The sequence below is a fragment of the Lampris incognitus genome, chromosome 1, assembly GCF_029633865.1.
Source record: "Lampris incognitus isolate fLamInc1 chromosome 1, fLamInc1.hap2, whole genome shotgun sequence".
In the NCBI taxonomy this organism is placed as follows: domain Eukaryota; kingdom Metazoa; phylum Chordata; class Actinopteri; order Lampriformes; family Lampridae; genus Lampris; species Lampris incognitus.
Window position 1 is genome coordinate 28,795,191 of NC_079211.1, and position 25,464 is coordinate 28,820,654.

General features: G+C 40.1%; 2 protein-coding genes across 4 annotated transcripts; one reads left to right on the top strand and one right to left on the bottom strand.

Annotated features, from left to right (window-relative positions):
- Positions 1 to 684: 684 nt before the first annotated feature.
- phf6 (PHD finger protein 6) lies at positions 685 to 17,606 on the bottom strand. 2 transcript variants are annotated; one of them, XM_056284137.1, is made up of 11 exons: positions 17,489 to 17,606; positions 14,477 to 14,637; positions 13,899 to 14,000; positions 9,247 to 9,380; positions 9,092 to 9,138; positions 7,281 to 7,441; positions 6,969 to 7,112; positions 5,428 to 5,532; positions 5,156 to 5,289; positions 2,799 to 2,931; positions 685 to 2,545 (listed from the first exon to the last, which is right to left on the bottom strand). In XM_056284137.1, the coding sequence occupies exons 2-10, from the start codon at positions 14,606 to 14,608 to the stop codon at positions 2,799 to 2,801; spliced, it is 1,092 nt and encodes a 363-aa protein (XP_056140112.1). In that variant the 5' UTR covers positions 14,609 to 14,637; positions 17,489 to 17,606; the 3' UTR covers positions 685 to 2,545. The 2 variants fall into 2 exon arrangements, with proteins under 2 accessions (XP_056140112.1, XP_056140121.1); XM_056284146.1 differs by lacking the exon at positions 685 to 2,545 and having other exon boundaries at positions 2,612 to 2,931.
- cab39l1 (calcium binding protein 39, like 1) lies at positions 17,372 to 24,820 on the top strand. 2 transcript variants are annotated; one of them, XM_056284153.1, is made up of 10 exons: positions 17,372 to 17,471; positions 18,567 to 18,710; positions 19,269 to 19,411; positions 19,533 to 19,697; positions 19,862 to 19,980; positions 20,158 to 20,326; positions 20,412 to 20,471; positions 20,564 to 20,629; positions 20,819 to 20,962; positions 21,487 to 24,820. In XM_056284153.1, the coding sequence occupies exons 3-10, from the start codon at positions 19,295 to 19,297 to the stop codon at positions 21,676 to 21,678; spliced, it is 1,032 nt and encodes a 343-aa protein (XP_056140128.1). In that variant the 5' UTR covers positions 17,372 to 17,471; positions 18,567 to 18,710; positions 19,269 to 19,294; the 3' UTR covers positions 21,679 to 24,820. The 2 variants fall into 2 exon arrangements, with proteins under 2 accessions (XP_056140128.1, XP_056140127.1); XM_056284152.1 differs by lacking the exon at positions 17,372 to 17,471 and having other exon boundaries at positions 18,432 to 18,710.
- The last annotated feature ends 644 nt before the right edge of the window (positions 24,821 to 25,464 follow it).

The following is a 25,464-nucleotide window of genomic DNA, read 5'->3' on the forward strand; positions in this document are numbered from 1 at the left end:
AGAGACGGCGGGCAAATCAAGGTTGGACGCTGAACGCACCGCCCTTTCCTTGAACCCCCCCCCCAAAAAAATACTTTTGAATCTACACATTGCTAGTTTCACTACGCAGATCCGTGCAATAGCCCGGCTAAGCGATGAACACGATTGCGCATACATTGATCAATCAATACATCTCGCAATTGTGTCGTTTAGGGAACGGGGGGGGGGTAAACGTGCAATTAGTGACGTCACTAGCCAACACTTACCTAGAGGAAGTATTTCCACGTGCTACCCAAAAGAAATTTCCTGTCAAGTCTTCATTAAACTTTTAAACTCAAAATTACAATTGCACAATATTCTCAACTAAATAAAAGATTTACTCCCAAATCACTGATACTATATAGGGAATGAGCTATTGTTTAAAATAAGGTAGCATGCAATTTTGACATTTACTACTAAATAAAGCCACATAATATAAAAATGTGCTCCAGGATGGAACAAATCAGGTGTCATACTGTTGAGGGGGCGCAATCCAGGTAGTGTGACATTCCTCGTCTCCTCGCTACCATTCATATCATATACAGTCCACACAAATCCTCCTCCCTGCCAGACAAATACCATGTGAACTTGCCCAAGAGCACTACCCAAGGTGAAACTATTTCACAAGTCAAGACTCGATTCGCCCATGGCATGTGTAAAATAAAATCTTCTATTTCCAATATTCATGGATACAATTTTAGAGATACAAGGAACAGCACAACAGACAAGTCAAGCCACCTCTTGTTCTAAAGAGCTCTACATTGCTCCTCAGCAGCTAAATAAAAAATATCACCTTTTAAAAGTGGAAATATCCAAGAGCATGCTGGCAAAAAAAAGACCCAAAAAAGTTGCGACTGTCTGAAAACCAGATATTCAAAATTATTTATGGTAAGGATACAGTAGCAAAATATTACATATCAATAGAGGCCAACATGGAAAGAGGTTTCTTAAGACATTTGATTACAAAAACAAAGTAATCAAACCGCACAACTTCAGAGACTCGTAGTAAGCGCCCCACTCTTAAAGGTAGAATGAGTAGGATTTGTCAGGTTGCGGTTCGTAAACACAACGTTCGAAGTTGGCCCCTCCCCCCGGCTCAACGACATCGGAAGGACACGCCCCTGATCGCAGTTTCCAGAACACATCCCAGTGTACAGGCCAACTCCCGCGTCACTCTTCATTCCCGTTCTCTCCGTCAGTGCTAACCAGCGGGTGAAAGCCAACCCCAGATTCACTCTCGACGAGCTTTGTCAGCTTGGCGTTTCATCTCGCTATATTTGCGCTTTTTCGGCGCTGTCAGGGTTCCCACTCTTTAAAGGAAATAATTTTCCATGATTTTTCAAAGGACATATTCCGTGATTTATATACATGTTTGCCGTTGCTCACAGGTCACCTAAGAATAATTCAAATTGGACAAAGTGGCCAACAGCTCAAAACTACGTGAAATTAATGTTTACATGTAAAAAAACAATTAAAAAACCATGCTTAACAACATGCTAACAATGCACAAATGTATTGATTTCACATAAACACTGTTGATCAAAGCCCCGTTTCGCTTCCAAACAAATAGGGCACTGCAGAACGGTGAAGACGACAGCTGTATCAACGCTGAAACGGGGCGTCAGTGTCTAAAATGTGCAATGTGAGCTCAGAAAAACATTTTAAAATGTAATCTCAGACAATTTCTGTAACTATCCAGGATATCGTGTCCATTTCCAGGACATTTTATAGGTTTTTGAATTTGCCAGGTGTTTTCCATGACTGGAAAACTAGTCCAGGATTTCCAGGTTTTCCATGACACGTGGGAACCCTGCCGGCTGTGTCCACCATTGCCGTAGCTTCCTCTTTGATGCCTGCTTACAATCTTAATCTGGTACCTGGTCGCTATGTTTTTTAGAGTCCCGCTGTCCAAAGGTTAACACCCAGAAACGTCCCGTACTCAGCAAAACAAGAAAATACAGGCAGATGACAGGATCTCTGCAGATACAGACACTGCCACACATGTCTAGTGGGTCATAAGTGATGATTGAGAGGGATTATTTTTGTGAGTCTATACATTGATTTTTAGGAAAATCCTACTCATTCTACCTTTAAAAAGTGAGTCCTTTAAAAGCCAAACTGGTTCTGTATTAGCTCATGTAGACTGTGAGGCAGTCGGTAACAATCAAGATATTTGTCCATTCATAACTCAAGCCATGGCCAATATTACATCTTCTTATTACGCAGGCCCACAATTTAGGCTTGGGAAAGATTAGCCATGTCCTTTGTTACCCTGGAGCAGTCCTTTGCTCTCTGCAGAGCACCACCAGTCTGCGAGAGGCTCATCCAGATATTGAGGAATACGGTAAGAAGGGTTGATGAAGAGAACAGATGAGCGTCAGGCTGATGTATTTGTCTAGTGGCGTGCGGGGGGGGGGGGTATGCGCAGCTGAGAAGGGTTGTAGGCCGTGAACTTGTGAGGATCGTTATTCAGTATAAAAGAAAATGTCTCTTCGTCATCTTTGAAATCATCGTTTTTGTTCACAACCTGTAAAAAGACTGGCATCAGTGAAATATAGGACCGTGCTTTAAATCTACTTGCTTCCACTTCCTCCGGTGTAAATCAAAAATATTGAAGAAAATCAATGAGGCTTTTGAGTTTAACATAATATAGACAATTATTGGGTTGTAAATATAGTTTTAATCACAGTCACTACATACAATCAATAAGTTCTAAATATTCAATTTATTTGGATTAAGTCAGTGTAGTTAATGACTGAATGAATGAATCAGTATCCCACCTAGTTGCCATTGACTTGTGATGGGGGCACTGTTCTACCATGATCGATAGCCGCCCTCGCTCTACTGCGATTCTCTCGTTCCTCATCTTCCTCATCTCTCTCTTCATTGCCACTGTGGTTTTTACAGTACAGCCTGACAAAAAACAAAAAAAAACAAAGGAAGGCCCACAAACATTAAAATCCAAAGATGTGATAAATTCTTAGGCATGAGTCTGATCTCAACCAGGGAGGAGTTGAGAGGTTTGTCTCAGTTTTGGATGCCTAGAGAAATACTCTCCTTACAATAGTTGATGTTGTAATGTATTATCTATTAAATACACAATCTGCATTCTCCAGTCTTAAAAAGGCTATCCTTTCTGAGCAGTATACAAGTTACTGGGAAATGCCTTGTTATCATGAAGCATAGAGGAAAAAAAGTATGGATATTCTTTGTCTGATGCCCAATGACTGCTGGGAAAGGCTCCAGTATCCCATGACCCTAAGTAGAATAAGCGGCTTGGATAATGGATGGATATTCTTTATTGACTACAAGCAACGTTTCAACCCAACTTCTTCAAGCAAATTTGCCTGAAGAAGACCCGGTCAGGTTGAGACGTTGCTTGTAGTCAATAAAGACTATCCGGAAGCTACAATACAGTGTGCAGATACTTTTTTCCTTTATTCGTCACTTGATTGTTAGGGTTAATACTTCTGTCTGTGCCCCTGACTGAGGCATGGCAAGAACTGGAGTTGATCCCCAGGCACTGCACGGCAGTTGCCCACTGCTCCTATACACCAGGATGGGTTAAATGCAGAGAGGAATTTCATTGTATGTATATACAATGCCAAATAAAGTGTCTTTGTCTTTGAATGTCATCCAGCACCTGGCCTAGGTTGGATGTGCACACAATCGCTCTATTGTGCAATGCCTTGTTATCATATTTTTCAGTCCAGAAGGGCTCAGCCCTAGATAAAGTAGTAATTCCACCTGTGGCTTCCTCTCTGATATAATTTCAAACCAGGACCCCAACTCAGTAAAATGAGCATTGTTTGGACAATTATCAGCCTTTCAGAATATTATTAGTTCACATAAGCTTGGCAGACAGCCAACAGAAAGTATTCCTCCTTCTAGTTACAGGCTACCTAGATACTGCCATGAAATTTAACATGCAGCATATTTTCAGGCATACCAAAACCCGAGTTACTGGGGATAATAGGCAATTATTCGATTAGGCTTTTACATGGTGCTGTGATGGCCTGGCGCCCTGTCCAGGGTGTCTCCCTGCCTGCCACCCAATGACTGCTGGGATAGGCTCCAGCATCCCCGCGACCCTGAGATCAGGATAAGCAATTTGGATAATGGATGGATGGATGGAATAAAGTGTTTTCTCTAACACCCAGGTAGAAATGGATTCTTTCAATAAATGAAAGACCCATTTCTAAATAGTCTACAGCATGCCGTCTTAGGTCTTTGTATTGTATAAACGTCATCCATAACCTTTCACATGTGCAGTTTTTAAAAAAGCCAAAAGAAACCCCACTAAGATGTTTGCACATACCATTAAACTGTAAGATTGAGCCAAAATATATGCGTCTTTAACAATGTTTTGCCAATTCTGATTTTGACTTTACCCAATAAAGATAATCAGATAAAGGCATTTATCTGTCTACATAAGTCAGAGTAATGTATTTATTGGTCTATGACCATATTATTAGCATGCATGTAAATGTAACACTTCATAATTCATGGCTTATAAAAATCAAGAGATGTGCATATGTGTGCCTTAACACATTGCTTAATAGTTACCCTGCCAAGTCGATTCAACATGTTATTATGAAATTATTAAACGTGAGCTACAATGATGGATATACATCATACAAAACCCCACCCCGGAAGCAGATGATGGGTAGGGGCTATAGACCCTTTTATGACCTACGTCACACATAGTAGGTACGACTGTACTTCCGCCATTTTTTGCTGCCAAAATGCGTGCACATACTAAATCAGGTGATCATTGTTTACCAACTGTAAAAGGGTCTATAAAACGAGTGGACTGGGCCGAAGACATCATTAAAAATGCATGCGTATGTGGCGTCCATTTTATATCGGGTAAGTTAATTCTGTTTTTGTTAACTTAAAATTGTGTTGCTTAAACTGAACGGTAGACCCTTTTATGACCTACGTCACGCATAGTATGCGCACGCATTTTGGCAGCTAAATCACGTGATCACTGTTTACCAACTGTAAAAGGGTCTATTTAATAATGTGCATTAAAACACGAATAATTCCGCTCATGGAGAAAAATTCTTCATACTATTTCAATAGTTAAGAACACTGAATTTTCATCTAAGTATTCATTAGTAGATGTTGCGCTCACTTGTAGATGCCACGAGCCATGTTTTCTATATATTTGGCTTTGTCCTGCAGCCCACAGTGATAGTGGTAGGTCTTCACACAGGCTTTGATCTCACACCCAATTGTAGCACCCAACTGAGTGCAGAGTGTGCATTTCTGAAAGACACACAAAAAGGAAACAATTTTTTTTATTAACACTGATGAGCACACCTCAAACATTCCATGTACAACTTTTTTGGTAACTAATACTAAACAAAAGATCAAAATAATTTCTGTAAGGTTCAATCTGCACACCATTCTTTTCCCTCTCTTTATTTCCTGGATGACTGTCTTGACATCAAAGTTTCCAAATTCAGCCCGTGACGTAGTTGTGAGCTGGACCGTCCCCGATGAAAAAAGCTGTAAGGGTTCAAGGACAATATGATAATAATATTAACTTTATTTATATAGCACTTTTCTAAAACAATGTTACAAAGTGTTTTACAAAGAAATAAAACCAGACAATGCAAAAATAAGAGTAAGACCGTCTAGGGAGAGAGATCCCTCCTTTGTTGCTCTCCCTGAGGTTTCACCCTATTTTTTCTCCTTGTTAAAGGTTTTTTTTTTTAGGGAGTTGTTCCTTATCTGATGCGAAGGTCTAAGGACAGGATGTTGTGTTGCTGTAAAGCTCCCTGAGGCAAATTTGTAATTTGTGATATTGGGCTATACAAATAAAATTGACTTGAAAATTGACTTAAGACCAAATAAGTAAGAGTTAAAACAGTATAAACAAACAAAAACAAACATCAAATATTTGTGAAAGCTTTCATAAAAAAAAGAAGTTTTAAGATGAGATTTAAAAGAAGCTAGAGACTTTGTTTGTCTTAGTTCGACAGGAAGAGAGTTCCATAGTGTGGGGGCTCTAACAGCAAAAGCCTGATCACCATTTGAAACAAACCGAGACCTGGGAATAACCAGCAGGGCTCCATCTGCAGATCTTAATGGTCAGGGGGGCATATACCAAATCAATAAATCAGAAATATATGTAGGAGCAAGATCATTTAAAGCCTTAAAAGTGAGCAATAAAATTTTAAAATCAATTTGAAATATAACGGAGCCAGTGTAGGGAGGCAAGCACAGGAGTGATATGGTCATGCCTCTTTGTCCCGGTAATGAGCCGAGCGGCGTTTTGTACCAACTGCAGATGGAGAGCCCTTGCTGATACCAGAATAAAGTGCATTACAATAGTCAAGCTGAGAATAGATAAAAGCATGTACAATTTTTTGCAGATCAGAAATTGATAAAAATGACCTAATTTTGAAGATTAGCTTGAGCTGGAGAAAGCATGACTGAACAACATGTTTGATTTGATTATCAAAATGGAGGTTAGCATCGAATATTACCCTAAGATTCCTAGCAGCCTGGTTAAGACTTCCTGACAGACCACCAAGATTAGTAACAAAAGGGCTGATGGAATTTTCGAGACCGAACAGAATGACCTCAGACTTATCATTATTAAATTTCAGACACCCAGGGTTTAATGTCAAAGAGGCAAGCTGTGAGATTTGCTAGGGCGCTAGGATCTGTGGGTTTTGGTGGCATGTATAATTGAGTGTCATTGGCATAAAAATGGTAAAGCACATTGTGATTTTGAATGACCTGGCCAAGGGGCAGCATGAAAAATAGAAAGGAGAAGGAGGCCAAGAACTGAGCCTTGAGGGACACCACAACTCAACTGAGCCAATATAGACCGGAGGGCTCTGGTGTGGATAGCTGTACAGCAGATTCTACTTTACAATATCTTCCATAAAACAAAAGCTTTACCAAACAGCATAACTATATGCGACAGATCTTACCATGCACTTGTAGTGTGCAGCAACCTTTTTTGAGTTGTCGGCGTGGAGCATGCCCCTTGTTTCATTCTCCTCCTCACCAGCATGGCAGAAACCACAGCGCTGCCCGCTATCGCCGGGGCTCACCCTCAGAGGTGACCTGTCCCGCTAGCACAAAAAGTGCACGTGCAAGCGCACACACACACAATGTAAACTCAAAGTATTGTCAGCGACCACATATACCAAATAGCTATTGTGCACTACACTACTGTGGGACTGAGACACAATCCAAGTGAGTTTGACTGAGTGTGTATAAGAGGAGGGATGTTGCCTTACATGTGATGAACTCTCCTCCTCTGCGCCCTGTGAAGAGGTAGAGCGGGCATCTTCCGATTGTCCGCGAGATCCAGCCTTGCTTCTTCCCTTCTCAAACCTTCCACGGCCCCGACTTTGTGGAGGTGAGGAATCCAAATCATTGGCCACACCTCCCTCCTCATCTGACAGCAAGCAAATATCAGGCTCTCAGTTAACAACAATGGGCTTAACACACTAAGCAACAGTAGCTTCTCTCCATCGCCATGCTCCTTCTCCTCCCTGCCATTTTTGATGTTTAACAAACTCTGGTCTACTGGAAAGGATTTTATGGGGAAAATATATCCAATAATTTATATCAGGTCAAACAGTTATGTGTTCTTGATAGTATTACAAACGGTCAATAAAGTGTATTTCACAACAATTCACTAATGGAGAAAATCTTACTTCAACCATCACCAAATCTGTTATAGCCAAGAAATATGGAAAACAATAAAGAGTTAAAAGGATGAAGATGAAGAAGGGAAATTGTCAAAAGTACTACTCAAAAGCTCCAAAATAGGTTCTACTTGAGGAGATTATACACAAAAACAGAAGCAGTAGTTTATGATCATACTGACACAAACTACTGTTAGACTGCCCTATAACTTATTATAGTGTACTGTATTATCATATCCCAGCGAATCTGCAGCTAAAGCAAACTGTAAGCATTTTTAATGATGCTCTGAACAGCACTGAATACAGTGCTACAAAAGGTGAGGTGTTATTTTATTTAAAACCTGATCTTTTTTAAATCCTTCAGTGACCAACAACAAATCAAAGTGAGCAAGAAAAAATTATTCAGACAAAAAAGTAGAGGATACATGGCATATTTACAGACATCTGCCATTTCGAACGCCTCAGAAGATTTTGTTGGCTGTGACAGCTGTCTAATTTGCTCAGGACTGCAAGTATGAGTGAGCAAAGCATTTTAGGAGCGAGATGTCAAACAAAAATAAAAACACCCAGCCAGCCTTGACCACTGTGACTGTGAACATTCGTGAATTTTGCCTGGGCAAAACCATGTCCACCTACGATGTGGGAATTAGATCTGTCTTATAAAGCTTAGCACCCGGACGCATGCGCTGGATGGCCCCGTCTTGGAAGTCAGCACAAGCAGCTTATACGATACGAGCAAGGCAATAAAAAGACACGTGTAACTGTCACAACTATAGTTAATGCAACATTAACCACCATGATTGTTTGGTATGTTTAAGATCTCGGTTGACCCAGGTCGGTTATGCTAAGTGTCAGATTCAAACAAATGAAGTTAAACTGTTAGGAGCCATCAAAAAAAGCAAAATTATTTATGTGCACAATTAATTTACGTGTTACGTGCACAATGAACAACAAAGAGCAGTTAAACAGCTGTTGCCAGGAAAGCATTGTATTGCTATGTTCGTAATGCTGTGGGAGGCGACTGGTTCCAGTTGCATTCTTTTACACGCCGTTTCTTTGCTCTCGGACATTTCACTCGCCTACATGCACTTCTTTTAGGAAGAAAGGAGGTAGGTTCATAGCCTGTTACAGCCATAAACCAGTGTGTGTGGGTGGTGGTGGGGGTCTTCATGGATATTTACTAGTCATATTATGCTTCAGGAAAGCCAAACTATTACTCATAGCACCTATCAGCTTTTTAGACAGTTCAAAGACGAATGTAATACTGCTGGGTGACTGATCAAGGCCTATCATATTGAGTTGGTTTCGTTGAAACAAACAAAATAAATATTAATTTCTGTCTTCAACTGATCTAGGGTCCATTGTAGTGGTATTACAAATGTTAATTCATACGTTACCCTCAATGGCAGGCTGGGAGGCATCCCGGTGTTTGCGACAGTAGACACTACACGCAGGAGCAAAATGAATACAACTTTTAGACTATATTCAATGAATAGCGCGTATATTTGCCTCAGCTTAACTTGCAAAAGAGCGCAAAGGCAAGTTGACTTACAGGTAAATCCCTTGTGAAGGATTTTCTTTGATTTGGGCCCTGTCCTTCAGAGCACAGTAGTAGTGATATGTCCTCCGACATGTCTTTACATCACAGCCAATAGTTGCACCAGGTCGATGACATGAAGAACACATCTGAAAGGGAAGAAAAATAAGCTGCATGTTTCAGAAAAAAAACAAATCTAACTGCACTGCACTGGTTGTACAGCTTATTTATATTACTACACTACTCAGACAAAATAGCTGTTAACAGGCTGTTGGCTTCATTTTGTTGTTGTCTTGTAAATTGTTACTTGCTTGTATTGTGTAGTCTCGTATATTTTCATATATTGTATACACTGTAGTGCGACTATATTACATTTCATGTTTTTAAACTGTCACCATCTTTAACGTTGAACTAAGAAAAATGCCTTTATGTTCTACATACTCACAATAAAGAGTTCTGAGGAAGCAAATTCAAATTTTACACATCTGTAATTTTCAGTTTTCTCAACAAAGATCCCTGCAATAAAGCAATTGTTTGGAGGATGCAAAAAAGAAAGAGAAAAAAGAAAAGTTTCCGCCAACTCCAAAAGGCTGTCCGTAAATGAAGAAAGCCACTCTATTTTCCAACTGGACAAGATGCTCGTAACATTTGGAAGTGCACTGGAGTCAGTGAAGTGTTTGCAGCTCCAATACTTCCCCACACATACTTGGGACCAAGAAATTACATTTTGCAAATGCCTTATTAAAGAGCCCACACAGTGGTCAATTTTAACGAAGCCTGTCCTCTGTAAGTTTTCATATAATGCATCAGTTGTGCATGTACCATCTCTGAGTGCCTACACCACAGGGTACATTTGTTTATCAGGGCTTTCACACTGGGAGGAAAGCATCCGCATCAGTCCCATATTGTCTGTTTTTAAGTATGAAAGCTGGTGAACACAAACAGAGGGCACACTATCCGGATGAGTCTGGTAGAATGTTTGCTTCCTTAGCAACAATAATGAAATAGCACAACTCTTTCAATAACAAGCTGCCACTAAAACGGACATGGTAGTTATGGCTGCAGAGTCTTGGACTGATGAGGAGACAAGCATATTGCTTATATTTGGGGAAGAAAAATACTCAAAAACTGAAGGAGTGTGTGGAAAACAAGCATATTTACAAGGAGATTAGGTCACCAAAACGCATATTAAAAACACAGGACCAGTGATGTTTTTTTTTTGTTGACTAGTTTTAATTTTAGTAATATCCGCACCGAGCAATGACTATGTGAATATAACTTCATTTTTCTCAACTGCAAAATATGGTATCTTGCCTTCAAATACTCAGCCCCAATGTTTTGCATAGACATTTAAACATCCATCTTATCCCCAAATTTTCCAGTCAGTTTCTCTCACTAAAGATTTTGTTCACTACAAGATCTCACCAAATGGGATCGCTCCTTCACCCACAGTGCTCTAGCGACATGCGCATTAATGACTAATACACTATGTGAATTTGGGCCATCTCAGACGAAAGATGACTAAACGTGGCAATATCTTTGGTCGTGGCTCCAAAATGGTGGTCCTATGTCACACTGTGAGACAGGTTCAAAGACGGCCGTAATTACGGTCTTGCGACCGAAGATAACCTGAGAAAAAAGTCTGACAGTGTCAGAAATTTAGGATGACCATCTCACAACATGACTGCTGCTACGACCTATGTCTACTAACCAACCAACAGAAATGCAGCACGAAATGAGGCACTGATCAATGCGATGCAAAACCTTTGCTGGCACTAAACACAAACAAACAGACTGTTAGCGCCTGTGACCCAAATGTGATGGATTCAATAAAACGAGCTAGAACTATATGGGATTCCAACAAAGAGGAAAACCCCATCGAGTTGTGGCAACAGAAGCCTTGTTTGTATAATGTGTCCTCCAGCTCTTATCACGACCGCATAAAAAAGTTTTTCCAAACACATGAATGCGGCGACTATTGAAAGGACTCGATTCCTGCTTGGCGTCATGTTGCTCTACCAGCGGCGTAGACTGATTACACACGCTGATGTGGCACGAACACTGATGACGTTTTTATGGACTTTCGTTGTAGCCTGCGATTCCGTAGGTGTTGTCATCATACAGTCTACACACATCAAACTTGATGTCGTACCCAAGTTTATGAAATCCATATCACAGTGTGGCTTGCAATAAACTTATAGGATCGCTAAAATCTCACAGTCTGTAGGAGGCTTAAGGGAAATTATCTCTTCCTCGACCTTGCCTTTTGGAAAAGGGCCTGGGATCATCACTGTGATGCATCCATGTGTATAAAATGGATCTAACCGTCAAGTGAGTCAATAACTCACCAAGTCACTAAGAACAAAACTCTGGAATTCAAGCAACCAGATCAGCATAACAGCATATGAACTGAACATACACACAAACATATGCAGACCATGCATGCATACCTGATAGGGTGAAAGGTCAGAGGAGCAACCTGCATGGACATATGAAAGCCCTATAATATACCCTATATAAACCCCTTACATCTATGACAAACACAAGTGCACCTAAACATCCTTTGGGAAGGAACGTGAACTGCTCGGCAGCCAAACACTACACATTTCCAGTGAGAGAAGTAAGCCACCAGATGTCTAATTGTCCAGTATTTATTTCATCCAAAACCAACGATGCATATGCTCCTCAGTCGAAGCAAAGAATCATTTAATGAAGTGTTTATTTTCACACAAGCAAGGGCCAAATTATGGTTTATTGATTAGCGCACAGATTACCTTCCGTGATTTCTCCAATCACTGATGCTAATCGGAAAACACATTCAAATTGTTAATTGCCTGTGTGTGTGCATTCAAGATATGTGGCATTTGAGCACATTATGTCAGAAATTCAATCCATTGTTTCCTCATCTTTTTTTTTTTAAGTGGTGGTTGTTGATGATAGTTGGATTTGGTTCTAGTTTTTAGAAGTCCTTAATAAATTAAATATCTGTAATTGTATGCGTAATGCAAGGATAACACACACAAATGAGCAGGCTTTGCAAACAACCGCCTGACTCAAGTGCCCCCCCCCACACACACACATACACACACACACACACACACACACACACAAAACCTTCGAAGAAAAAGTAAACACCCCCACGTCATCATGTCGTAAGTCTTATGTGATAAGTAGCAGGTGTGATTGGTTGTGGTCCACGGCCAATACATCAAAAACGCAACAAAGCAAATATGCAATTTTGGACTTAAACCATTAGATAAAGTAACTGTAGACCAGAGGTCGGCAACCTGCAGCTCTTTTGCCCCTTCCCATTGGCTCCCTCTGGCTTTGACCAAATTATATGGAAATGAATAACGGTTATTTTTAACATTTTAATTTTGATTTATCATTGTTGTAGGCCTAGTGATTCTTACATTCGCCACACAGAATAAAATAGCTCAACATTTCGCCAATTAAAATGAGCATCATAGCCTACGTTGACGGCTGGCTCCTTTCCCCTCCAAATTTTGCCGAACCTCAATAGCGGTCTCGAGTCTCTGTACCTCAAACATGAACTACATAATCCAAACATGGCTCCCGTCTCACAGATGAGAGCCTGCTGTAAAACCCTGATATGGAGAAGATCTGCAGTGACGTTCAGAAACAGAAATCACATTAAATGGGTGAGAACGCTATCCTTTAATAGGCTTTTACTTTGCCACAAAGTATCTGTTTTAGCAAGTCGTGAGTTTGTCAATAAAGTGAATGACTGTTGTGTTTTATGCTCAGGTCCAAGCGTTGATATGTGGCTGAGGAGAAAAGATGAGGATCACCTCGCAGTGAACTGGACTTTTGTTCAGTGTAAACAGATTTCTTTATTGTAGCTCTATTTCATAAATGCAACAAAACATGGCATTATTGTAATGGAAATGCAAAAGTACCAAATAATCATAAATAGCCCACTGCAGAGTAGCCACATGTGGTAAAACATATTAATGAATGATCATTTACCATTATTAGTAATGTTGACAGGCTAATTTAGACTTAATAGGCCATGTTACCTTCATTATAAGGCTCAAATATGTTTTGCGGCTCCAGACAGTTTTTTTTTGGCCAAAAATGGCTGTTTTGATAGTAAAGGTTGCCGACCCCTGCTGTAGACCTAAGAAAACATGTGTTTTATTGTATTGGAGCAGTAATTGACTAAAGTGGACCTTTAAACAGCCCCTAAAAACAAACATCCACTATAGTCAGCACACATCCGTCCTTACCACCGCCATTTGGTTGTTGAAAAAGATGTGCAAATACAAAATACCATGAAACTGATACAGATACTGCTTTAATATCCTAAATTCAGCCCATTTGCCGCAACAGAAAATGGTATAATGTAGTAGATAAAGCCATCACATCATACAATCACATCATGAAAAATTATTTTTTAAACCTCACACATTTGTTCTACTTTATCTGAATAAAATCTGAGTGAAACCCTACCTGGACTAATTTTTGTGCTAAATAATGGTAAAGAAAGAAACCTTTAGTATTGGTTACATGTAGAGGACATCTGAAATCACTAAACATGTCATTCTAAGTCATGGATCCAGCGGCGACCCAGAACACCGCCTAGTGGTTTACAAGATGACTACTGGACAAGTCTGAGCCAGTGTTATGGTGCATGCAATACTCACCAGTTTATTCCCCCTTTTGATCTCCTTTTTTACATCCTCAATGGAAAACCCTCCAATGTTGTCACTGTCTGAGTGAGATGTGACCAGGGCAGAAGAGAAAAGCTAGAAGTGATATTTATAAAAAAAAAAAAAAAAGCATAAGATGGTGATAAACTTTATGGTATTTTCTCTTATGCACCGTTTTCCCGGTCACTGTGACATTCTATGACGGCCTGCGAGTTTTCATCCAATCATATGTTCCTTCATTTCCCTTGACAATTTGCAGTGAAGAAATTGACAGTCTTTGTTGACTTTGCTGACAATTGAGCCTCAAAACTCACAAATTAAATGAAATGGAAAAAAAAAGATCATCAGGACTATCAACAGGTGTGCATGTATGCGAGTACATCTGCCGTAGTGCATGCATGGAGGGTGCATTATATTTGCATGTTGCTCATCCTGCGTTGTGTCGTCACAACACAGCAAAATATTCATGACAAAATTGCCACATGGTGCATTTTTAAATGAAAAACAGGTTTTCATGAACAGAACAAAAGGAGCGAGCCTTTTCCCGGATACTGATTTTGTGCTTCTCTCACCATGCACTTATGGTGGGCTGCCACCTTCTGGTTGTCTGAAATGAGCAGCTGTCCACATTCCTTCTCCCGGTTGGTTCTGCAGAAGGCACATTTTGGCAGGCGCGCTGCAGCTCCTTTCCTCTGTCCCGACATGGCTAATCTCTCTCTGTGAGGCCAAGTTTCTGAGTGAAAGTGAATTCAATGAATACAGAGAAACTGTGTGTCAATGTGACTTACTGGCAAATTTGCTAAAAACAGAACAGTTGTTCAACAACATCAGTTAGACAAAAGTCAGAGTGGTGTCTGGGTCACGTTCAGTCCGGTTCACCTAGTTCAGCTCCACCACATCCAACTCAAGTATATAAAATTCACTTAAGAGGGTTAGACAAAGTCTTTTAAAGTAGAAACTAAAAGTGGGTAAAGATAGTAAGGGATGTAATGAAAAATACAATGCATTAAAATGGCATCAAAGTAAGATTATGACACGTTGAATTGTTGCAAAATGTTCATGTTAAAACGGCACAATAATAAATGGCTTAAATTTTTTTGAATGCACATCTGGCCATAGTTTGGGGGTCCACACATTGTAAGCTCTATCATTTACCAATGAGCAAACTGCTGTGTTCTTTGTTTGAATAATAATTTAATAGTTTACTTCTTACTACCAGTAATAAAAGATAATTGATATGAAATATTAAATCAACAACCCAGGTAACTAGCCTCTGAAAACCAGTTTCTTTCAGCTTCATACTATTGCCAAAATCGAGCCGTTTCTCTCTTTTAAAAAGATCTGAAGGAAGTCATCCACACTTTGATATCCTCCTGTTTGGATTACTGCAACTCCATGTGTATTGGGATTATTCAGTCGTCCCTGTCCTGCCTGCAACTGGTCCAGAACGCTGCAGCCAGGCTCCTGGGAGAGAAACCATATTACCCCTATCCTGGCCTCTCTCCACTGGCTGCCCGTGCAGTTCAGAATTGATTTTAATGTTCTCCTGTTTGCTTATAAAGCCCAAAATGGGCTGGCCCCCTCCTATATGGTAGACATTGTCACCCTCTATGCCACCTCCAGGTCCCTCAGGTCAGCTGACTTGGGACTCCTGGTTGTCCCACCGTCTAAACTTAAGCTCAGGAGTGGCTACTCCTTTGCGGTTGCAGCCCCCAGAGTGTGGTACAGCATTACCCTCCCTATAAGATCTACCCCCCCTTACGTCCCAGCTCAAAACTTATTATTTTCATTCTCTAGCATTTGCATCCTCCTGATGTGGCTGATTTTGAGAGAATGTATCTCCATGTGTTGTTTATTCATGCCTACGAGCTAAATTTGACTTGACTTGAAAATGATTCAACTGGCGACAATACTGAATAGAAAGTTGTGGACTTGCTGTGTGGCAAGTGCTGCGGAGTAGAGACAATCACAAAAGATGTATCCCAAGCCCTAAAAGCCATTCTTAATACAGCTGACTCGTACAAACAAGCATCTGGTGGTTCACACATTTTTCTTACTGCCAAACCAAGGTATGGACTTCCAGTCATGTGTCCCAGAGCCTTAATTGTAAATCATGCCAAAACATAGATTGGAAAATATTTTAAAAACACAAAACATTCTGAGAGAGTCCACTAATTTCCTTGTAAGAGGGGCTGAAGTGAATATTTACATTTAAATTTTGCAGTATAGCAGAAGGTGATAACTCTACACAGCAAACGTATGGCAGCGTGCAACCTGGTAGTTCTCATATTGAGACAGCATCATTTGTAGCATCCGCTACACAACATCAGACCAACTTATCATAAAAAATATTTCCCCAAGTTAATCATAAATGAGGTAATACATCTCTTGCCCCGCATGCAAACATTGCATTTAAGACCGCATTCAACGATGCAACCTAATCTCCTAACTTGTTACCACCAACAATAGGCTCCATTTCTGTTGAATAAAGTGTTATTTCATGCTGTTATTGAGTGAACACATCTTCAGGTCACACAGGTTAACAAAGGCAATGTTCATCCAAATGTCTACTTGGACATCAGCATTATCATATTAGGTCATGTTAAAGAATAAAAGTGGGGAAAAATATAATTTCATTTAAACTGATAGAGATATTCTCAGCGTTCACTGTTTGACTAGGCCAAAACCATGTCTTTAGATGCAGATCAAACCTAGAAAATCGGTGTGCTGCAATAGAAAACACATTCTACTTGGTGGTTAGGAGATCTAATCTTGAAGGGAGCTAAAGCTTTTTTCTTTTCTTTTTTTGTTTAAATCATAAAAACCTATTCAGTGTTGGGTCTATATAGGTGTATAGTGTCGTAAATAGTCGAAAGAGACGAAAGTGGTTGCTTTTAAATCACAATAGCAGTCTGCTGCGACGCCTTGGTTTTAGCCATATCTGCCATGGTAGCAGAAACCAGCGGTTCATTGCGGCGGGCGGCGGCAAAAGCCACGGAGCCCCCGGTGTGCAAACACATACGGGCGAACCAGGTAAATACTAACTGTATGTATAGCCAATTTCAACCTACCACGTACAGAAAGATGTTGCCCAGCCACCGCTAAACACCGAGTAACATGCTCGCGTCGCACAACTGAGATTATTTCGCAGCGGAACAAGCAAGCCGACCAAATTTCTTCCACAAAGTTTTGAATTAAAAAAGGGGGGTGTGCGTTGGTTTCTCCGTCAAACTATATCTGCAAACATTTTGTAGTACGGGCTTCAAAACGCCGCGGATTAATTGCTTGGCCCTTACTGCGGAAAAATAAAGGTCGATCATAGTCAAGTGAGACACTCAGAACTGGATTGTGACGGGAAACCGATTACTATGAATATTTCCCTTTAAATTTTAGGGAAATTATAATGACAGGCGCGAGTCTTTGCTACCCCTTTCGAAGTAAAGAGCGCCATACGTGTTGGATCCCTCTAAAACAGGACCTCGGCGTGCTTGTCCGCGAGCAACGAGGGCCTGTGACAACAATAGGCCGTCAGAAACAGTAGTTGGGTTTTTTTTCCAGCTCGTAGAGGTAATATCAAATCTTACCTGGTAATGTAATCTTATTGCGTTGGGGTGCGTAAAACCGATCGAATGGTGTGGCCGGGACTGACTACGGTCTTTTCCGTCCTTTCTGAGAAGTGATTGCGCCTCTGTTCCGTTTCACCACTGCGTAGCATTCAAGTGACGTTGCCAAAGCGTTGCGCTTAACAGTTGCGCTGCACAAATAAAATCATGTTTCAGATAATGTCCCACACACACGTATGCATTATTTTTTCCAAATCGTTTAGAAAGTATGTTTGGGGTTGTTAGTTTCCGCTGTAGTCTGAGCTATATATTCCCAATAGGGTACAGCTTAATAATTGTAAATTACTTGGGCCATACCACGTGCGAAGTCAGTGTTTTAGAACAGTTTAACGAGTAAATATAGTGAAGTGTTTTAAAGGATCAATATTGTTTTTTAATGATTGCGTTATATCTATTTCGCTGAATCCGCATTTTGTCTTTGCAATGAAAAAATAACATCAAGGATTGTCTTACAAGAGGGTGTATATTGCAAGAGTGTAGAGTAGAAGGAGCACTGTATATTTTATTTTCCACAACAATTACAATAGTCAATAGTAAACAAATGCAGTCAAAAATCATGAAGTTGTACCAAAAAATAGACAAATGGACACACAATCCAGGTCAACTTTTCCCCCGGCGGTCGGATGCATACGATTATATATACGTTGTAGACCGGCTTCGGAGCTTTAGTCATCCTCCCCTTAGCCCGGGCTCATCTCTTTCCCTACTCCGCCCGCTCGAGCTACACAGGTAATTAACATTGGCGTCGAAATTTCAATGGCAGAGGCGTTACCAAGTTTTATTTTCGCCGATTGTGATTGGTTAGAACGCATGTCAGTCACTTTTGCATCGATGTCGCAAACAAAACACGCCCGCCCAATGTCCCCGAGTTTAGAAAAGAACAGAGCAGAAGCTGAACGGGGAAATGAAGTTGACAGGCTGACAAGCCAGCCAGCAAGTTAGTTAGGTAACGGGTAGTCACGGGAATTGTGATTTGCATGAACAATTCTAACTGTCAATGTCATCCATTTGGGCAATTTCTAACTATAATTTAACATAGCGAATGTTAGAAATCCCAGAGGTCCAGGTAGGCACTTCTCAGCACAGTGGACCAAGTTCCTGGTAAGCTTGCTAGCTGATGCGAGCTAGCTAGCTACATTTTAGCCACCAGACCTTCTTCAAGTTCAAAACTTGGAATCAGCGGGTGAGTCTCTTCAGACCGATCTGACACTTGATTAAAAACGTGTATTTGTACGTCCTGCATCTTATCTGCCAACCGACCTGCTGACTTTGATGTCTGTACCCTTTTCTCGACAATAACATCACAGACAAGCAAGTTGGAACTTTGCTATGAAATGCCTTCAAGACATTTTGTTCTGGATGTTTGGTGCCTTGGCATGCATGTTTTACTTTGCGATTTAATGTATTGATTTGTTTTGCTAACTTCAACGTCATTTAGTGAAATGGGAAAATCCCACAAACGCAGAATTTTGTTTAGCTTTATGTACCTGTTAAATTGTCACAAGTCAAGGTGCGTGGTTCGTTTTCTAAGATGTAATTGTAATAGTTGACAGGGTGCATTTTATCCAGCATGTGTTTTTTTTCTGAATGTGGGGTAGTAAAGCCATCTTAAAACCTTGTTTCCCTCAGGTGTGTGTGTGGGGTTTTTTTTCTCTTCCGTTTCCTGTCCCTTTAACTGCCAGAGGTTAGACTTACTAAATGGCATAATACAAATGACTCTTTTTATCCCCGTTTGAAACAGTGTCTTACCTGAGCCTTACCTCCATCATGCCTTTTCCTTTTGGAAAATCTCAAAAGAGTCCAGCCGAGATAGTCAAGGCTTTGAAAGAAAATGTTGCATACATGGAAAAGCTGGATGTTACCGAGAGCAAAAAGTGTGAAAAGGTCAGTTGTGGTGACTCGTGTTTGCTCAACAGGTCGTTCTCTGGATATCTTATGGATGAATGTGGGTTCTGACTGTTAACGTCATTTGTGGTTTATATTTTTGGATTTTTGTTTTTTGAAGGTCGCAGAGGAGGTATCAAAGAATCTGTCATCACTCAAAGAGGTGCTGTGTGGAACAGGGGACAAGGAGCCTCAAACTGAGGCAGTGGCTCAGCTTGCACAAGAGCTGTACAACACCAACCTCCTCATTGCTCTCATTGCAAATCTACAGAGGATTGACTTTGAGGTGGAGAAAATGTACTTCTTGCTGGGATGGCTTCCATATGTGTGAAAAGTATTGATTTCCAGGGTCATTGTGCGTGCATGCATTATTGGGAGAGCTAAGCCTAAAGCAAAATTGTGTTTGCATATTAGCACTCAGTCAGTTATTCACTGGGTTGACTTTCACAGGGGAAGAAGGATGTGGTGCATTTGTTCAGCAACATTGTGCGACGCCAAATCGGTACTCGCACACCCACAGTAGAATACATCTCATCGCACCCCCAGATTCTCTTCATGCTTCTGAGGGGGTAAGCTTAATCTGCCCTGGTATCGAGATTGTAGAATGTAATATTTCCCTTCTTGTATATTAAGAGTGGCATATTTTCAAATGTCTCTCTAATATTATACAACATGTAATTATTGGCCAATGGACAGTTAATGCGCAGTATTTTATTTGAAACCCTAACATGTATAAACTTGTACAGATATGAGAGTGCAGAGGTGGCCCTGAACTGTGGAATGATGCTAAGAGAATGCTTGCGTCATGAGCCTTTGGCACGGACGGTCCTGTTTTCTGAAGAATTCTATTCCTTCTTCCGATATGTGGAGCTGTCAACTTTTGATATTGCCTCGGATGCATTTGCCTCATTCAAGGTACACTGCTATACATGCTCTTTGATTACGGTATCTTGACTCTGAGATGTATTTTGAAAACTTGTTCCCTGTTGTTTCTCATCAGGATCTTCTCACAAGGCATAAGATTATGTGTGCAGATTTCCTGGAGACCAATTATGACAGGGTGAGCACTCTTGTTTGGACCTCAAAGGCATGGATGCCAAACATATAATATACAAATGTAGAAAATGTGTTTTTCCATTTTTTCTCCATCAGGTGTTCACAGAATATGAGAAGCTACTGCATTCTGACAACTATGTAACCAAACGTCAGTCTTTGAAGGTACCGCCACCACACTGCTGGGGGAAAAAAAATCCGTCAAATCTTGCAAATAATATCCAGACCCATATTCATAAGCATTAGTATTTGCTACTGATTCAAGGGTAACTGAAATGCTCTGTCTTTAGCTGACTGTACACTAAACCAAAGAAAGTGTTTTCCATTAAATTACTTGCTAATATTTTTTTTTAGCTCCTTGGGGAACTTCTCCTGGACAGACACAACTTCACTGTAATGACCAAGTATATCAGTCGGGCAGAAAACTTGAAGCTGATGATGAACTTACTAAGAGATAATAGCCGCAATATTCAGTTTGAAGCATTCCATGTCTTCAAGGTATGTAATCAAAATCATGATACCAAAATAAATTACAAGACACTCTGTGTTGACATTGCAACAATTTAGAGTACACAAATCAAAATCAGACTGTCCTCCATGGTGTTTTTTGTTAACAAATTGAGGATTATAGTCTAAAATGCTATCTATTGATTTTGTGGAAAATAAAATATTTAATTCGTCATTCAACATCTATGTTATAGAGAATCCAAAGCTGTAACTTTTGAAGGCAAAAGGATTTGTTGCCTACAATCAACGTGGAAAAATAACACTAGCTAAATAGTCTTTTTACTACACCAGCCACCTTTTACTGGCCCAAGCCAATGTCAGGGATTCTTTTGAATTTTAAAACATTGTTGGTAAAATAGCTACAGTGGTTCCTCAATTCTGGAATCAAACACCAAGTGTTGCAAGTGGGCAAAGAAGTTACTACTATCCTTTACTATTTTTTTTTACCTGTAATTAACTCAGTTTGGGTGGAGACTTCATTCATGGAATCCTTCCATTTCTCTCTGCTCTCTTAGGTATTTGTTGCAAATCCCAACAAGACTCAGCCTGTGCTGGACATACTGCTGAAGAACCAAACCAAGCTGGTGGACTTCCTGAGCCACTTTCAGACAGATAGATCAGAAGATGAGCAGTTCTGTGACGAGAAAAACTATCTGATAAAGCAGATACGGGACCTGAAGAGGCCCACAGCACCAGACGAGGCATAAGGGATAACTGCCCCACCAGGTGGTATTGGTTTTACAGATGGTGGTTGAAGTTACAGAGCACTTGGAGAATGGGAAATGAGAGCGTGAGAGACGTGCTTCACTAGGATCTAATATTTACTTAAAAAACATAAAAATGTACTAAGTGAAAAAATGCATCCTTTACTCTTGATTTATTAATGTTGACATTGACGCGATTTCCAAAGGGCCCACAAAGGATGGGACAAGAACCTGCATTTAAACCACAGTGCTTTTCTAGTGACATTGAAATACATTGAATGAGATTGTTAATTGGATCCCACATAAACTGTGACACTTAGATAAACAATTTTCTCAGTTTCTCTGGCAAAGACCTTACCATCACATCCAAAGCCTCGTTTTAAAATAACGCGCAAATCCTAAAGGCCATTGTCCACCGCAAGTGTTTTTGACATGGTGTGCGTCGGAGCCGACACACAGCCATTTTATCCAATGTTGCTTTGTCACTGGGTGTGGTTGCCACGCGGGGGCCAAGCAGAACATGCACTGCATTTTTGCAGATCTATTCTTTTTCCACTTTTAAGTCTATTTCCCTGGACCCTCCTAACTCAGTGAAGCGTGGAAATACACTTTTGAACATTATCAACTATATTATTCACTAGGAAGATATTTTATGTAAAAATTAATACATCATATTATCCCTTGCGAGTCAAAATTTCAGTTTCCCAGAACAAATGACTGCTATATAGTAACTAATTTCCCCTCTGGACGGATTTCCCTGTAGCCTAGTTTTTCTGTCTTGTCAGCCTTGTCTATCCAGATATGGAGGAAATATGTGTAGCACTATTTATTCATTGACAAAAAAACCTCTTGGGTCACTATCTGATCTAACTGAAGTACAATAACACCACAAATTATACCAAACATTGTTGCTCTCTCATTTCCCTGAGATGCCACTGGTGGACATTACAAATGATAGCCAAATGCAACACGTGCAACAAATCCATTCACCTTAAAGGTAGAACGAGTAGGATTTGTCCGGTTGCGGTTTGTAAACACAACATTCAAAGTTGGCACCTCCTCCCTGACTCGGCACCAGAAGCACGTGCCCCCAGACCGCAGTTGCCCGAACACATCCCAGTAGTGTACAGGCCATCTCCACGTCATTCTACATTCCCATCCTCTCTTTCAGTGCTTGCCAGTGGGTGAAAGCCAACCCCAGATTCACTCTTTTTTTGGAACAAGCTTTGTCCACTTTGACGTTTCACTTCACTATATTTGTGTCTTTTCCGTGCTATGTTCGCCATTGTCATAGCTTCCTCTTCGATGCGTGTTTACGATCTTGATCTGGTACCTGGTCGCTACGTTTTCATAGAGTTGTCCTTTCCAAAGGTTAACACCCACAAACATCCTGTACTCAGCAAAATAAGAAAATACAGGCAGATGACAGGGTCTCTGCTATACAAACACCGCCACACATGTCTAGTGGGTCATAAGTGATGATTGAGAGAGATTATTTTTCCATGAGTCTATACGTTGGTTTTTAGGAAAATCTTACTTGTTCTACCTTTTAAATAATTTCTTTTTAGAGAAATGTCAATATTTGAGATGATAATATAGAAGATTTTGAATAATTTACCAATGGAAATTTAATAGTAATATTCTGACGCAAAATCTTTCTTATACATCACTTTCTCTATGTAGCATTGGTTATTGCCCTGGGAATCTAATGATTTGAAATATGATTTAAGTAGAATTACATTTGAATTATATTCACAAGGTTAGCACATGGTAGTCTTAGTGATTATTATAGTGAATACTGCAGATCTTTGGTGTGTGTGTGTAAGGTTACTGGGGCCAGAAGTTATTCCGCCGTACTTGCTGGTGCATTAGCTGGGACTGAAAGAGAAATCAAAATCATGGAGGAATCAATTAATAGTGCCTGACTTTTAGTTGGGCTCTTGCCAGCAAGGGTCAAAACTAAAATAGAAACAATGCATCAAATAATGCTGCAGGGTATCAACCAGACATCAGTTCATTGTTAACATGGACACTCAGTATGTTCTCAATGATCTCAATGGGAGTGCTCATTTGTATACCCTGGTAATGAGAATGGATTTTGAAGCATTTCTTTGTAAATTCTCAGAAACGAAAATGGAACAGGGTGTATGGGAATGAATAATGCCATATAGCAATGCACTGTAGGTTTCAGGACTCAAAAAAAATTCAGCGAATTTTCATCAGACGGGATGCCATCTCAGGCTTTGCGTCTTTGCAGACAGGCACTTGTAAACAGAACAAAATCATTAGCATTGCTAACAGTTTACTAGAGTGGTGCCTACAAGGCAGTATAGTGCATCATAAGCATGTTATTTGTGTATTATAATTTTATCAGACCGTGAAAGAATGTATTATCATTTTAATGAACTTGGGATGTTAAAGACTTTGCTATGATATGCTATCTCCCTTTAGGGGTTTGGGCCCAAAAGAGAATTGGGAAATTTTTGCAAGAGAAACATGGCCACTGTTTTCAAGAGAGATGGCAATGTAAGAGGGATGTCTTTTTCACGTTTCACCTGTCTGGACTCAAAAGGCAACTAGATTTTGTGCTTGGCCTGAGCATTCGAAACCATTGTACATTTAATAACCAGTAAAGGCAAATTATGCACTGAGGACCTTTTTTATTTAATATCTTGTTAAAACAAAGGTTTATTATCTGTTTGATTATTTACTCTGGTAAAAATAGCCACAAAAGCTACATGACCTAGATCTGAGGCAAACTGAAGTCACACGATCACAGCTCAAAATAGTTCTGCTGCACAACAAAGTGTCTATACAGAAATTCACAAGTGTGGTGAGTACTATAAAGGAACGACTGTAACTCAAATTTCATCCCACATTCTGCAGAATGATGTCGTCTGTGATTCCGCACACCGTTTGTATTACATTGCAGTTTGCTTATGATGCATCATTCTGCACTTTAATGTCAAGTTATGACCTGCACTGTTAAACCCAGAACAGGTTTGTTTGGGGTGATGCTTATCGAATAAATTTCCTCGCCCGACAGTTGGACAGCTTGAAAAGGGTTCTGTAGAAATAACAGAACATTGCCTTGCTCGTCAGTCACTAGTTTCATTTGACGTATTTGAAGAAATATGTCGTCTGTTTGCACAGTCTTCTAGCATATACCTCATGGGGTTTAAGTTTGTAAGTGCTGTGCTCTCTTTTCTTTCCTCGATAAGAAATTTTATTTGATATTTTGGATAGAGTGGTTTGTATGCATGCCTAAAGTTCATGTTTTATATTTTAACTTAAACAAGGATGAAGGTTTAGCTTTCACGTCAAAAACCAGATTTCTAACTGAATCATTTTGTTGGGTGCCACGCATAGGTTAATTCATAGTGACTTCACATATGGTACCTATGAATGTTGCCTTCACTTAAAGAAATGTAATTGATTGGTAAAGATCATGTGAAATTCCAACCAACTTTTTTTTTCTTTCTAAATCAAAAATCGTTATGAAAGGGAAAAATGTGTGCATGTCAATTTCCAGATTTGGCACTGATTTGTAAGACCCACATTGGAACAGAGTGCAGGAATTATGCTTCACATGTGATGTTTGGAGCCGAAAAGAAAGAACTCTAGACTACACTCTGAAATAGGTTTATTTTATTTTTGTAGTCAATTGGCTGCTTTTAAATATTTGCCCATGAAAACCAGAAGATAAAGGACGTTTTGAGTGCCCCCCCCTCCCCATTTTCATAAATTTTCCTTTGGCAGTTCTTTATAGCTGAGGTACATCGTGCAGAA